A 16385-nucleotide genomic window follows, 5' to 3' on the forward strand; every position below is an offset into this window, starting at 1 on the left:
TCTTACGTTCCCTCAGGTCTCTAATACTATTCCCCACACACGAACAAAGTTATATTAAACGAAGCGAGGTCCTTTTACACTGACACTTACGTTCGCGTGTTCATTCAGTTAATGGATGTAGAGGAAGGTGGGAGGAGAGGCAAGGGAGTCGGTGGATTTATGTATGAAGTGAAAGAAACATCGCCTCTGACAGGGTTAATTTTCAGGTGACCGATTTCTTGACAGTTTGGGTGTTGGCTGGCGGATTGACCGATTAGTATATAGAGAAATAGTTAACTCAGTTAAGCAGATTGATAGACGTATATCATTATATAAAAAGAATGATGGATAAGTCTACTGGCATATTGAGAAATGAATTGGCTGACTGACTGAGTGATTGTTAAAACTTACAAACTTAAATCGGTATATGAATGAAATGATGTATACGTAGGTTTTATAAGATGAACATGAGTAAACAAATAATAATGAAGAGAAAATATGTTTTAGTGTGAGCACCTTCATCATACCCTCCCTCACGCTATCTTCCTTATCTTCCTCTTCTTATACTTAACATCACTTTCTCCCTCTTCCCCTTTCCAACGCCTTTTCCCTGTTCTCCTTTTCACCCTATCATCATTTTCTCATTTCCTCTTTCTCTTCTTCATGATCAGAGAGCCAATCAAATATGGACAGGTGAATGTAAAGTTGAATAGCGTAACAATAAGCAACTGATATAAAATGTGCCTGGAAATCCGTGAGCATCTGCATGTTGGTCAGAAAATCCAACTGACAGTGATACAGGGAGATGCATCGACCGCCAGCCAGAGTGAGGGGTTGTACTGACTGCGGCGGATGTATGGACTGGCTGGCTGTGCACGACGTGTGGAGATTGACTTGTGCTAAGCTCCTACGTATTCGGTAACTTTTTGGTTCATAAAGGCACGTGGAAAGTTTTGATCTGTGCGCATTTGTTAGGATCGTCCAGGAGTGAAAGTGACTGAGTTGGTCCGTAATATCGTACTTGTTGTTAATTATTGTATTTGAATCGGTGGAGCGCACATTGCAAAATATTGGTGTTAAATAGTATATTGTAATGATATTTCGTAATAATGATGATAATGAAGTAGTCTAACAACTGGGGAAATAAAATATGTAAATATAAATTGATCAGTTCATGTATTTACTTAATTATTTATCATTCTATCTATTTATATTATTTTTAATTTTTATTAATACCGAGTGAAGTTTAGTATATGTATTTTTTTTCCTTTACATTTTTTTTTTCGTGTAGTTTTTGCTGCACTTTCTAATCAACAACCTTTTATTTTCTAATTTAGCACAAAAAAAACGAAGCTATATACTATTCAATGGCCATTCCCAAAACCACAGCTTCGTAGTAATGATGCCGCTAAACATTTAATCCTTCAATAACAGTGGAATGTATGGAGTAAAAAGTAGATTTAATTTCTTCCTTTTCCTTCGTTGTTTCCTTTTAATGACAAGCAGAGTTTAGTGCAAATAATTTTTTATATTTCTCGTACAGTTTACTGGCCACCCATGATGTAATGTACAGTATCAGGAACAATTTTTTTTTATAAGGTACAAATAAAGAAAACTACATTAACCTGTACTCTTTCAATGTCAAGCGAAGTTTAGTAGGTACATACATTTCTCTGTATCTCTTATAGTTTTGACTGCACTTACTACCCAGCCGTCTCTTCGTATGGTGTACAAATAAAGACAAGTATATTATCCTGTTTTCTTTCAATGCCAAGCGAAATTTTGTATCCACATTTTTTTTTTATTTCTCGTATAATTTTCACTCCAGCTGTCTTCTCTTATACAGTACTAATAAAGAAAACTACATTATGGCCTCTGGGTTGTTGGGTGTGCTTGTATTGGAGTCTGCAGTCTCTCATATCTTACGGCACCACTTCGGGAACTCATTAGACTTTGTTGGTGCAATTACTCGGCTGCAGCTAGAGAGAGAGAGAGAGAGAGAGAGAGAGAGAGAGAGAGAGAGAGAGAGAGAGAGAGAGAGAGAGAGAGAGAGAGAGAGAGAGAGAGAGAGAGAGAGAGAGAGAGAGAGAGAGAGAGAGAGAGAGAGAGAGAGAGAGAAATGGATTGCAATTAATGTAAAGATTCCACCGTGCGTATTTCAGCATCTAAATTATAAACGTTGAGAGAGAGAGAGAGAGAGAGAGAGAGAGAGAGAGAGAGAGAGAGAGAGAGAGAGAGAGAGAGAGAGAGAGAGAGAGAGAGAGAGAGAGAGAGAGAGAGAGAGTATTTTCAGAGACACTATAATACACAAGAATAAGCTTAGTGATCCGAACGCTAATCTTGCAACTTGTAAATTTTCAGCATTCCAGCATCACACACTGATTGACTGAGTGACTGAGTGACTGAGTGAGCGACAGGCAATAAGCTTAAGTGCGTCTCCCCGTGTATTGCGCCGCGGGGACCTCCATTATGCTGATCAGCAGGAAGGTGCAGCAAAACACGGAGGCGCCGAGGGAAGAAGCTCTTTCCTGAAGCTCTAAGTGGTATTGACGAGGGAATGAGTTTTAATGCTGATTTTTATGCCGCAACCAGTGCACTTCTTTCTCGGTTTTCTCTCTCTCTCTCTCTCTCTCTCTCTCTCTCTCTCTCTCTCTCTCTCTCTCTCTCTCTCTCTCTCTCTCTCTCTCTCTCTCTCTCTCTCTCTCTCGAATACTTCCTTGCAATAATTCGCTTCCATAATATTGAAATGCGCGAGATGTAATTTTAATCTCTCTCTCTCTCTCTCTCTCTCTCTCTCTCTCTCTCTCTCTCTCTCTCTCTCTCTCTCTCTCTCTCTCTCTCTCTCTCTCTCTCTCTCTCTCTCTCTCTCTCTCTCTCTCTCTCTCTCTCTCTCTCTCTCTCTCTCTCTCTCTCTCTCTCTCTCTCTCTCTCTCTCTCTCTCTCTTGAATGATTCGTTACACAAATTTGCTTAATAATGTTGATAGTCAATATTGGAATATACAAGCAAGATTTTAATGAACGCAAACTCCTCTCTAGTTTCTCGTTTCTCATTGTCCATTGTCTCTGCTGAAAGATAAGCGCATTAACAATAATAACACGTATTTCACAAACTAACCCGGAAATAAAATCACAATAATAACGTTGAGCAGAATCTGTTTTCTGTTTTTTTTTTCATTTCCTTTATTTCTCTTTCTCTCTCTCTCTTAAGACTTCGTTATAAGAATAAACTTCTAGGAGAAATGTAATGATGGCTTGCACACAATTCTTATTCCATCCTCCTATTCTTTTTTGTAGATATTGTTTGGTAGTTAGAACATAAAACGTTCTCTTCCCTTATTATTATTTTTTTTCGCTTTGAGATTTGAATAAAAAAAGATAAGTCTTGCTTTCTTTGTTCTTCAGTATTCAATGATATATAATTTTTTTTTCCTTTATTTCTTCTCTATATGTCGTTTTGCAGTTAAAAGCGTGAGGATTATAAACAGAGAACATTTCCTTCCCTCAATATTTTTCCTTTTTGTAGTGAGGACTGGAAATAAAGAAAAAGAATAACAATTTTGGTGTCTTTGTTTTGCAGTATTCATTGTTTTCCTTTTGTCTGAGTGCGTGTTTCGTCTTTGTGTTGCGGTGGTATTGTGCAAGACCACCGCTGGGATTCCTGTGAGCTTTATTTGAGATGCAACGCGAAAAGGAAGGAAGGAAAAACTGGTAATCAGGACAGGGGACATATATAAAAACAGGAAGACTTAGCTAAGGTGGACAGACTCAGGGGCAGAGGAAGGGAGGGGAGACGCAAACAAAAGCACGAAAGACTTGTACTTGTGTTTTAAAGGAAGTAACGAGACAAGGAAAAGGGATGAATTGTTGTTATCGTCATTGCTTACCATTATTATTATTATTATTATTATTATTATTATTATTATTATTATTATTATTATTATCATTATCATTATCATCATCATCATCATACTTATTGAAACGAGATCTGGATGATTTGCATTTAATGTGTTAACTGCATTACTAAGTTAAAAAAGGAATACTGAAATATATATATATATATTATATATATAATAATCTAAGAAACGTATCAAAGAAAATTGTAAAGAGCAATGAAGACCCATGATTACTATTCAGATAACATATATTTATTTGCCACAGACGTAAATGAATTGACATCAACGGTAAGCACTTGTATCGTTTGGCAATGTATTCCATACTTTAGTAAAACAAGGAATAAACATTTGAAACACTGTGAAGGTGGAGTACTGAACAAATTTTAAGACTCGAGAATTGACTGGTAGTGAATATTTTGTCACACGGACTGGAATATGAGGTGAGAGTCTGCCGTGTTATAGGTGGTCAAGATTATTAAAGGTTTAGTATAATGTGTTCAGTGCTTCAGTTTGTCTTCTGTTGGAGATATCAATTAAAGTGTCTGGCAAAACGACAAGTAGACAATATCATATCATGGATTTTTTTTTACATCAGGAGAAATGATCCACGAAAATTCACTTACGTATTCTTTTTTTATGTAAGAGAGGCTCTCGCATAGGCCAATAAACACACACACAAAAAAAAAAAAATGTACGCTAAAGATGCCGGTCCCTAAAAGAGAAAAAAAGTCAGAAAATAGTTATCCAAAATTTAAGAAGTGTCTTGAGAAATTTGAAGAAGACATGTACTGAACTCTTCACTTCTATTTTTCTTTTTTAACATACTGTAAGTGTGAGTGTAGTATAAAGTTAATGGCAGAAGAAAACTGGAAAGACAGAGATAAAAAAGTTGTGTCACGAACAAATTGGACTCGGACAAACGGAAGACAGGCGGATAAGATTGAGACGGACAGGACGGGCAAGGGGGAAAGACAGACCCCTCAGGTTCACTTCGATCTGTGCTGCGTCAGAGGAAGAGGCGAGTAAGGGAGAGAGACGAGAGGAAACGTTTTTGCCGACATCAGGTGAACGTGGCCTAAGAGAGAGAGAGAGAGAGAGAGAGAGAGAGAGAGAGAGAGAGAGAGAGAGAGAGAGAGAGAGAGAGAGAGAGAGAGAGAGAGAGGGAGGATCTGTGAGCACTCTCCCTCTTCCCTTAAAACACACGCGCAGCCTTTACGTAAGTTGACACTCTTGCAAGTGCGTGAGTGGGAGGAAAGTTTTTATCGCAAGTGGGGCAAGGAGTGCAGGAGACATTAAAGGAAGGAATGAATTGGAGACGACTCCCAGAAAAGCATCTGCTGGTGAAGTCCAAGATTTTTACTTGTCTATCTTTCGTTCAAGGAAAGGAGTGGTAAAAAAAAAAAAAAAAGAAAGAAGGAGAAAGGAAAGGACCAGCTGTTTATAATTACTTGGAGAATCCCTGAGTGTGGTGGTGATTGTGGCTGCACGTTGACAAAGCGGAACATAATAACACTGTACCAGGATTGAACACGCAAGCTTCAGGCATTGTGCAAAATATTGTATGTGTTGTAGGGCATCTGTGTAATCAGTGTTTTCATAAAATCCCTCGTGATTTCTTGAAAAAAAAAGTTTCAATTATCATATTTATATTACTTCTTTTCGTTCGTAAAAATTAGGTTAGATCTGGTCTGCTTAGGTTGCTGTAGGTCCATTTTATCCTGTCCTTAATTCATGAAGATAAGTAATAGAGAAATATAGAAATGAACTTTCAAATTTTTTTAAAGTCTGCAAACAAATATTTGTTATATATCTATCAAGATATATCAGTAACCTAACTAAACTAAACCTAACCTAAATGTTTTCAATAAAAGAAATTATATCAGGAATAATAATATTAAGATATGTTTTCGTGAAATCACTAAGGATTTGGTCAAATGTGTGATGGCACGAATGTTCTTTACCATGTACACATCATTCTCCCGTTTTATTTGTCATATATCTCTCCCCCTTCCATTTAACATTTCATCATCTTTCACTTTTCCATTAATCATATATTTTTTTCCATATTTTCGTTCTTTCATTTCTCTTGTTTGTCTCATCTGTATATCACAGAGCCATCCACCCCCTTAGGAAAACAGTGGCAATATGACAATACTAAGAAAAGAAAGATCATCGCAACACACACAAAAAAAAAGAAAAAAAAAGAAAGAAAGAAAGAAAACGCGAACTCCAAGCTCCAGGTCACCACTTGAGAACACCAGACGGACACTTAAGTAAAGTTATGCGTGTGTAGAAGCGTCAAGATGTAGCTGTGGGTACGGGTGAAGCTGCAATGAGGTGTTCTGGGGCACGTACTTGAAAGCTTATGAATCATTGAAATGTGGGAGAACTTGACCATACTCGTATGTGGGACTTTATAAGGTGTGTGTGTGTGTGTGTGTGTGTGTGTGTGTGTGTGTGTGAGTGGGTGGGTGTACTTATTATGTAGCATTTGATCTTTGTACTTTGCCGTAAATAAGTCTAAATCTCTACACGTTTGATTTTGTATGGATTATCATTTTGGATTTAAGTGAAATTTTAACATGTACTACACATTTACAAATAATACTGATACTAGTTATATTTTAGTATATAATAATAGTAATAATAATAGTAATAATAATAATAATAATAATAATAATAATAATAATAATAATAATAATAATAATAATAATAATAATAACAATAATAATAACGACAATTCCACTGAACTACCCCGTGTTTTCGACCAGTTATTAGTGCAGAGAAGTGTAATCTATCAGCCTAGAAAGGACTTAGACGTATATTAATATCTGTAATCCTAGGCAGTTACTGGTGTGGACGAGAAGGCTGTACATATACCACGGGCGGGAGGGCGGCGGGGGAGAGGCGTCACGTGCGGGAGACAAAGGGTGTTTTTTCACGTTATTGTCATCAGGGGGCAGCTCTGGTGGGTAAAAGCTGCAGTTTTGTCCACGACTCTGACAATGCATGTTTACTGGGGAATTGGATCGCTCTTGTTGACTTTACGAGTGTACTAGTAATTTGTCAGCTTGTAAGGACTCTCTCTCTCTCTCTCTCTCTCTCTCTCTCTCTCTCTCTCTCTCTCTCTCTCTCTCTCTCTCTCTCTCTCTCTCTCTCTCTCTCTCTCTCTCTCTCTCTCTCTCTCTCTCTCTCATCTTGTATTTCCTTCTTCTTTTGAATTAAACTGTTTCAATACACTTATCTTCAAATTTGGGGTAATACTTTTGACTTCACCTTCACTGAGTCTTCCTTTTTTTCTATATACATAGCCATTTTGTTAGCCTAAGCATGACTCCCCTCTTACACACACACACACACACACACACACACACACACACACACACACACACACACACACACACACACACACACACACACACACACACACACACACACACACACACACACACACACACACACACACACACACACACACACACACACACACACACACACACAGACACACACACACACAATGAGAGCAACCCTTGTGATATTGCACGGATGAACATTACAGGCGACAAACAAGATGACAGAAAGGCCGCTCAGGGACACAAGACAAAGGAAAGTCAGACAGATAACCTCTCAGAGAAGAAATATTTGCAGGAGCGAATGAATAGAAGGCAGAGATCAACAAGGAAAGTTATAACGAGATAATCCTGTAATGAAGTAAACATTGATATATGAAAGGATGATTCTAAGAGGAGGAGGAGGAGGAGGAGGAGGAGAAGTAGGAGGATAAACACAAAGGATGACAAACAGCAACAGACCTTCAGATCCTTACTAAGTTGTTTGTTTAACTATCCTAGACAAACTACTAGCGCAAGAGATAGGATAAAAAGTAGGAGAAGGAGAAGTACAGAAGAAAATAAAGGAAGAATAAAAAGCAACAACCCTTTTATTCCCTGCTACTACATTATTTGGTGACAGAGGTAAAAAAAAATATAGAAGCCTAAACAGAATAGTTTGTCACAACAGGAAGATTGAATGAATAAGCTTCGAATCCTTTTAACCATACGCCCCACTAATACCAGAGAACAGAAGGACCAAATGGAAAGGTGGACTGTTGAATACGGTAATAGTTTTCGATTAACATTTACATTTGATACCAGAAATACTAGAGAGGAGGAGGAGGAGCAAAAGGAAAAGTAGTGGAGGAATTATTTTGTATTTGAACGAGGAGGAAGAGCAGCAAAGTTAATAGTGTAAGTACGTAGGTAAACTGTTTGCGGGTGAACGAGGAGGAGAAGGAACAGAGGGATAGGGAGTATTATAGATAGACTCTTTCCCTTTGTTAGAGAGGAAGAGGAGAAGTAAAGCGAAGAGTAGTATAAATAGACAGAGTGTGAGCGAGGAGGAGGACGAGACAAAGAAAGAGGAGGCGAGGGTATATATATATGCTGATTTGTATGTCTAAGCGTTGCATGCACTAACCTTTGGCATGAGTGGCGGCGACGGTGAGCACGGTGGCGGCCTGCGGGGTGTCTTCGGGTAGGACGGCGCAGTAACGAGGCTCCGAGAACTCAAGGGAGGAGGCGCCCGGACCAGAGACGAGGCGCGTTGCTGGAGGGGGAGATGAGACGTGTTAATATGATAAGAGAGAGAGAGAGAGAGAGAGAGAGAGAGAGAGAGAGAGAGAGAGAGAGAGAGAGAGAGAGAGAGAGAGAGAGAGAGAGAGAGAGAGAGAGAGAGAGAGAGAAAAAAAAACTAAATACACAAAAAACCAAACATTTACTGCAAGATTCATAATTCTAAAATTCTGCTTCTCATCTTCATTAGTCTTCCTCATCCTTCGTTTATTTCTTCCCTCTCTTCCTCTCTTCCTTTTTTGCAGTTCTTCCTCCTTTCCTTCCTCTCTTTCTCTCTTCTTCAATTTCTCCTTCCACTTCTCGTCTTCTCCTCCAACTCAATTTTTTATTTCCATCTCTTTTCTCCTCCTTAGTTTCTGCTTCCACCCTCCCCTCTTCTTCTTCTCCTCCTCTTCCTTCTTTCATTTTCATCATCCTTCCCATCATTCTTTCTCTTCTTTCTTTTAGTCTTTTCTCCATTTTTTTATTTTCCTTCTTCAGTCGATTTTTCCATCCCTTAATTCCTTTACTTAATCCCTTCTTGCCTTATCCCCTTCTCTCTCTCTCTCTCTCTCTCTCTCTCTCTCTCTCTCTCTCTCTCTCTCTCTCTCTCTCTCTCTCTCTCTCTCTCTCTCTCTCTCTCTCTCTCTCTCTCTCTCTCTCTCTCTCTCTCTCTCTCTCTCTCTCTCTCTCTCTCTCTCTCTCTCTCTCTCTCTCTCTCTCTCTCTCTCTCTCTCTCTCTCTCTCTCTCTCTCTCTCTCTCTCTCTCTCTCTCTCTCTCTCTCTCTCTCTCTCTCTCTCTCTCTCTCTCTCTCTCTCTCTCTCTCTCTCGTATGTGGATGTCCTTCCCTTGTGTTTCTTTTCTTCCTTCCTTTCCAATATTCTCTCTTCCTCTCCGATTTCTCCCCGATTTCTTCTTTACTTCTCCTTTGTTTATTTTCTTCTTTTGTCCCCTTCCTTTTTTTTTTTTTTGTCTTTTCTCGACACAATTAAATAGTTTCCGTTGTAAGATAGAAGAAAAAGATACACACACACACACACACACACACACACACACACATTCGATTTAATTTTATTGACCACAAAAAAAAAAGACGAAATAAAACATAATGAGTGTAAATTAGATTACGGTTTATATAAATTCACTAGAGCAGCATTTACGAAAAATAATGGATGATTCATTAAAACATAATATATTTAACGGAACACTAGTAAAAAATAATAATAATGAAATAAGAACATTATTACATGAAATATTGTAAGTGATAAGACTATGAACACACACTCACACATGCCCTGACCTCTGTAGCAACACTGATATTTATGGATGAAAGGAGAACACACACACACACACACACACACACTCACACACACACACACACACACACACACACACACACGTCCTGACCTCTGCAGCAACCTTCGTATTTGTATTTGCAATCGTACATAACATGTGTTTGGGGAAGAGATGTAAAGAGAGATTGTGTGTCATCCTTTATTTATGTTCGGAAAATATTTATACCTAGTTCTTATTTATTGCATTCTTTAAAATACAGCTCACTAATGGATGCGTTTTATGTCAATAACAGAATATGATATGAATGAAATGAGAGTGACCAATAATGTTTAAATATTAATACAGATCACTTGACGGAAGAGTGAAACGAGAAGGATACCCCATCGTAAATATAAGGTTAGGATCCAAAATAAGTTTAATCTCATTCTGTTTCGTAGTTTGGTCATTTCTATCAATGGTTAAATGAATTGTGTAGCGCGCGATCATGTCGATTGGCGCAGACTGTGCATGAGAGCAGATCCTTTGCTAAACAGTTGCAAATAAGTAATGTTAAAAGTTGATGGTTTAGTTGTGTCTGTGTATGGCCTCTGCGCTCATCTGCGTCTCATTAGCTTTGAATGAGGTGACACTGAGCGTTCAAGGGTAAAAGATATAATGATAGAGAACTGTATCAATAGAAATTCCCAGAGTGGAAATACATGTTAGTGAAATTTTCCCTCGTCAAAAATACGGCAAAAATGTTAAATGATATGGCAGTAAACAGTGATACAGTAATGCCTAGAGTGGTAAAGTATGTTTGTGAAATTTTTCCCCGGTCAGTTTACGTACAAAAAGAGTGTGATGAACTGAATATATTTTGTCTTTTTTTCCGTTGTGTATTACGAAAACGTTAGTAAAATAAAAAGTATATATATATATATATATATATATATATATATATATATATATATATATATATATATATATATATATATATATATATATATATATATATATATAAAAGCGCACCATTAATAGGGTGAAGCTGATGAAAGTAAAAGCTTTGGGGAAATTAATGAAAAGATAAAAATGCTCGATTCTAAAACGATGTGAATTCACTCGTAATTGTGTCTTTTGTAGTAATGAATGCAACCAGAGATCGATGAATAGAACCAGGAAATGGCAGATGTGTATTGGGCGACATTTGTGTGTGTGCTTGTGTATGAGTGACGATGACGGTAGGATGCACACATACACACACACACACACACACACACACACACACACACACACACATACATGGACGTATGATTCTTTTTCCTGTTTTTCTGTCGATGTTTTGCCAAGTTTTACATAATCCTGTTGTTGTTTCTGTTTGTGTATTGGTGTTCGTTCTGTTTTGTCAGCCTCGTTTTTTGTCTCTTTTATTGTCTTTTTTCGGTGATTTTTTTTTTTTTTTTGTGTCTGGAGTCTCTCTCTCTCTCTCTCTCTCTCTCTCTCTCTCTCTCTCTCTCTCTCTCTCTCTCTCTCTCTCTCTCTCTCTCTCTCTCTCTCTCTCTCTCTCTCTCTCTCTCTCTCTCTCTCTCTCTCTCTCTCTCTCTCTCTCTAAACGTCTCATTGATCGCTCTCAGCCCTGCACTGCATCCTGTCCTGACCCATCCCTCTCCAACAGGCTCCTCCTCCTCTTCCCCCTCCTCCTCCTCCTCTTCTTCTTCCCCCTCGTCCTCCTCCTCCTCTTCTTCCTCCTCCTCTTGCTCATCGTCTTGCTTGTCCTCCTTTTCCTTCTCCTTCTCCTTCTCCTTCTCCTTCTCCTTCTCCTTCTCCTTCTCCTCCTCCTCCTCCTCCTCCTCCTCCTCCTCCTCCTCCTCCTCCTCCTCCTCCTCCTCCTCCTCCTCCTCCTCCTCCTCCTCCTAATCTTCCTTTCCTTCCGTGGGCTTTACTATCTCTTCTCTTCACGTTGTAGCTAAAGGGAGGTATTTCCCAAACAGCCTTATAAGAACCTAAAGGTCTACTTTTGTTTGGTTATCCCTTGTAATCCTTTGTAATCCTTAGTAATCCTCCTACTCCTCCTCTTTGTAGCCCTTGTCCTCATTTTTTTGTTCTCGAAAACTTAACTCTCATTTGTATTCATATGTGGCCCTCTTGTTTTTTTTTTTCTTTCTTTCTTTCGATTCCTTATTTTTCTCCTCATCTTCACCGTCTCACTAATTTTCTTCTTTTTATATATTCTGCTTTTTCCTCTCCCTTTTTCATTGGTGTCGCTTTGAATAAAGATTAGACAGATATATGGATGAGGATGATAGGTGGAAATAGGTCGGCATGTTTTTTATACAGGGACTGCCACGTGTAGGCCTGATGGCTTCTTGCAGCTTCCCTTATTGCATCATGCTCTCATGTTCTCATATCATTACGGAAAAGTAGAAACTAAATATTTGATCTCCCTCTTGTCACCATTTATATAACAATTTTAACCTATCCCTTCTTCCTCATCCTCCTTCTTATTCTCCTCTTTCTTTGTCGCCTCCAGTTTCTATTTCCTGTGTTTTTATGTACCATCATACCAGAGTGGAAATTAAACACTTGATCTCCCTCTTGTCATCACTTATAGAACAAAGTCACCCTCATCCTCTTTCTCTCTTATATTCCCCTCTGGTCTCTTTTCCTACCGTCAATCCCTCACACTCGCGCTCTAAATCGCATTAAACGCCATCAGGTCACATTAGCAGTTCTTTGCCGCCGACACTTTCACACACAGGCGGCGGGGCGAGGAGATGGATAGACGCTCGCTAAGGCAATGCAGATGTAGAAGAAAGAGTCGGAGGAAATTTGGAACTTTTCGTATTGAATGATGTGTGTAGTGACCAGCATAAGAACATAAGAACATCGTCATCAGGCCCTCATGTGGCAGTTCCTGTATAAATCACGTTTACTTGTTTCCACCTGTCATCTCCATTCATAAAGATCTCTCCTGACTTACTAGTAGCGATCTGATTACTGAGTCGATTAAACACGATGGAAGAAGGAGGAATATGAGAAAACAAGAAAGAAAGAAGGAATATTGGAAGATAGAAGATTATGAAAAACAAGAAAGAATTAAGAATAGTAGTAAGAAAAAAGGAAGAATATGACAAAACAAGGAAAGAAGGAAGAAGGAAGAATATGAGTAAACAAGAAAGAAGGAGGAAAGGTAGTAGTAGTAGGAAGAAGAATATGAGAAAATATAAAGGAAGAAAGAAGCAAGAATGAAGAATATGCGAAAAAAAAGAAAGAAGAAAAACAGAATATGAAAAAAAAACAAGAAAAAAGTAGAAGGAAGAAGGAAAAATATGAAAAAAAACAAAAGGAAAGGAAGAAAGGTAGAAGATAAAAGAAACAATATGAGAAAACTAGAAAGAAAAAAAGAGAAAAAAAAAAGTAGAGGGAAGAAATAAGGGAGAACCGTCGAACCCACAAGTGCCTTTGAGATAATTAGGAAAGCAAACGAGATTGTGCAATAAAAAAAAGAAAAAGAAAATGACACTACGATCATTATATCCTAGTATTCAAGGGCATGAGGTTACAAGATTACAATTTATGATAGAAAAAATGTGTGTAGTAATTGGCACCTGAAATAACGCAGAGCAGCGCACCCGTGTGTTTGGGATGTTCAATACGAAACAGTCATTCTCGTAATTGGACACTAATTGTTTCTAATTTGATGTGTGTGGATGTTATTAGTTTTGTTATTACATTATGTTGTTTTTTAGGGTGCTTGGGATAAATGACGCACGTTGCAGCTGGAAATGGTGGATTTTTCCTTTACTCTGAATGCACTTTATGCGTCCCATCAGGTTCCTGGAATATAACAGGGCTTTAGTGAGAGAAGTTGCTGCACACTCGGTAAATTTTCCTCTTCGTATGTGAGAAAATATGTTTATGGCCTTGATTTATCCTGTCATGTCTTTTAAATTCACCTGCATGAAAGCAACATTTAGGCCAAGCATGGTAAAATCTTTGCCTAATGATTTTGTGGTATATTATGATCATAACCGTCATAGTTGTAACGTATTGGCTTACCCCGTTGTGTCTTCTAAATGTACCTACATAACAGCAACATATGGTCCAAGTATGGAGAAATGTTTTAGTAATTATTTTTTGTTATGTGACGATCAAAATTGTTACAGCGACCAGCATTCTGTCATAATTACCATGTCAACTGTACCAGGCAGCTGTTCGTAAGGCGCAAGCAATGTAAGATGAACTATAGGAGCACAAAAAAAAATAAGGGAAGCTGCAAGAAGCCGTCAAGCCTACACGTGGCAATCTTTGCATGAAATATACCTTAGTATGCCTACCTATAAATGAGGATGACTTGAATGTTAGATCAGAAACATTTAATTTTAGCAGAATTCTTGTTGGTACGTAATTCATGTGTTTTTTTTTTTTTTTTTTACTTTTCGCCGCAGAACAATGGAAGACATGTATTCGGAAGAGTTTTAAAACAAGTCTCTTAAAACAGAACGCGAAGGAATTGTAGGCCGACAAGGCAGGTTTGTGCCGAGGTATCTTGACACTCTAATCTTGAGGAAGTCACAGCTGCGGGAGAGCGAGGCTTGAAAAACGAGGAAGGCAAGCTGCTTCAGGGCTTACCAGTGAGAGGGATGCACGAGTGGAGAGAGATATGAGCCAACTCTTGCTCCTGGTGTTGTGCGTGTGTGTGTGTGTGTGTGTGTGTGTGTGTGTGTGTGTGTGTGTGTGTGTGTGTGAAGGCGCTGTGTGTGCATGGAAGTATGTTGTGAATTGTGTACCACAAGTCTCTGTTTATGTATATGAGTGATTCTGATGTTAATATTAGCCTGTGTACAGATGCATTTTGTTTAGCAATTTTTTTTATGATAATTCAGATTTTTTTTACTGGTGCATTTTATTTAACTAATTGATTTTAACGGTAACATTAATATTTCGATAGTGCATTTTGTTCAGCGAATTGATGTTTAAGCTAATATTAATCTTTCGACAGTTACGTAATCTATTCGCTTTTACCTAAAATATTTTATACAACGCACGTTTGTGTTAAAAATGTAAATTATCACTAACTTGTTCCTCCAATATCGAAGACTAGCAAGTAACAGGAAGCCAAAGACAGCGCCCGACTTGGGCTTTATTTCATACAACACACGTTTGAGTTAAACCCTTTAAGTATTGCTAACTTGCTTCCCAATACTGAGCAGGACTGTCCAGCAGCGTGAAGCCAAAGCCAGCAGGCGACCCTCAGGAACAGACAGGACTTGACAAGGAGGTGCTATGAATAAAACAAATACCAACTTGGGCTGGCAGGGTGGTGTTGAACTGACAGGCGGGGTCTGCGAGCCGAGAAAGTGCATAGAAACCTTGACACCTAATTTGAAACGCTTTGTTCTCCCGTCATGGCTACTTTTAAAGCCACCAGAGATTATTGAACAGGTTTTCATAGGAATTTTTTTCCTCTGAAGGCAAACTGTCCTTGTCAAAACTATCATCAGAATCACGACAACTTCAATGAAATCCTTAATAATAAGTGATATCAGGATTCTAGGTAGGACGCGGAAAGTTTTGATAATACCGTCACTCAGACGATGAAGATTCACGGTCGGATTGGCATGTATTGGCCTCAGAGTATAACACTTTTTTTTTTTTTCACCGTATCCGGACTATGTGGACTCAGTTGTTGTTGAAGACTTATGAAAACCTGGAAATTGACTGAGTGATTTTCCTGCTAAACTGAAGTCATATAGCGCTTGAGTTCATTAAAGAGCCTTGGTGATTTCTGTAACGAGATGTAACGATGATCACTTAGTGTAGAGCTTCAGGCTGCCTCCATCTGACCCACTTAGACAGATACAGTTTTTTCGTGTCCTTTTTTTTATTTATTTATTTTTGTATTTTTCTTTTAGAGTAATTAGTAGCCTATGATTCTGGCGTGTGTTATTATCACTAAGTATGATTTCGTTTCCTTTTTTGTAATAATTACAAAAGCAAAGCATCAGACTCCCGCCATCAGTAACAGAAAAAAATAAATAATGTTAAAGTAATTTTTAAGGAAAATGACGTAATGAATTAATGCAAACGGAAGGAAAAAACTCTGCTGGAAAGAAAGAAACAGTGATGAAAAAAAGTATTCAGCAAAAAGAAAGAAAATGGATTAGAACAGCAGCGTCCATTAATCTTTATTTTCGTGTTTCCCTTCTTTTTATGAAAGATAATTAGATAAAAGCAAAAGAACGTCAGAATCGAGTATCGTATTTCAATAAATAGGACACAAAATGGTCTTATTGGCAGCAGAACAAATGATACCTGACGATAATCTTTTTGGATATTTTCAAACCCATATTTTTTCCATATAGTTTCTTTTTAAACACACACACACACACACACACACACACACACACACACACACACACACACACACACACACACACACACACACACACACACACACACACACACACACACACACACACACATTTTTCTTACGTAAGAGCGGCTGGGGACAAGGGGAACAAAAAGACTTAAAAAAAAAAGCCCAGTAAAGATGCCATTCCCTAAAGAGTATAGCCGAAAAGATTATCTGTCTACTCCATGTATCTAGCACAGGAGGCGAGGCTAAG

The 16385-nt window shown here is 38.3% G+C and overlaps 1 protein-coding gene across 3 annotated transcripts in view; it reads right to left on the reverse strand.

Moving 5' to 3' along the window:
- The window catches only part of LOC135115213 (putative neural-cadherin 2), a 105262-nt gene that overhangs the window by 22760 nt on the left and 66117 nt on the right, over positions 1–16385 (reverse strand). For all 3 annotated transcript variants that reach the window (XM_064031747.1, XM_064031756.1, XM_064031741.1), the window contains exon 3: positions 8350–8478. In XM_064031747.1, coding sequence (XP_063887817.1) covers positions 8350–8478 — 129 coding nt within the window. The remainder of the gene's footprint in view (positions 1–8349; positions 8479–16385) is intronic.

This window comes from Scylla paramamosain, chromosome 2 (genome assembly GCF_035594125.1).
Source record: "Scylla paramamosain isolate STU-SP2022 chromosome 2, ASM3559412v1, whole genome shotgun sequence".
Lineage (NCBI taxonomy): Eukaryota > Metazoa > Arthropoda > Malacostraca > Decapoda > Portunidae > Scylla > Scylla paramamosain.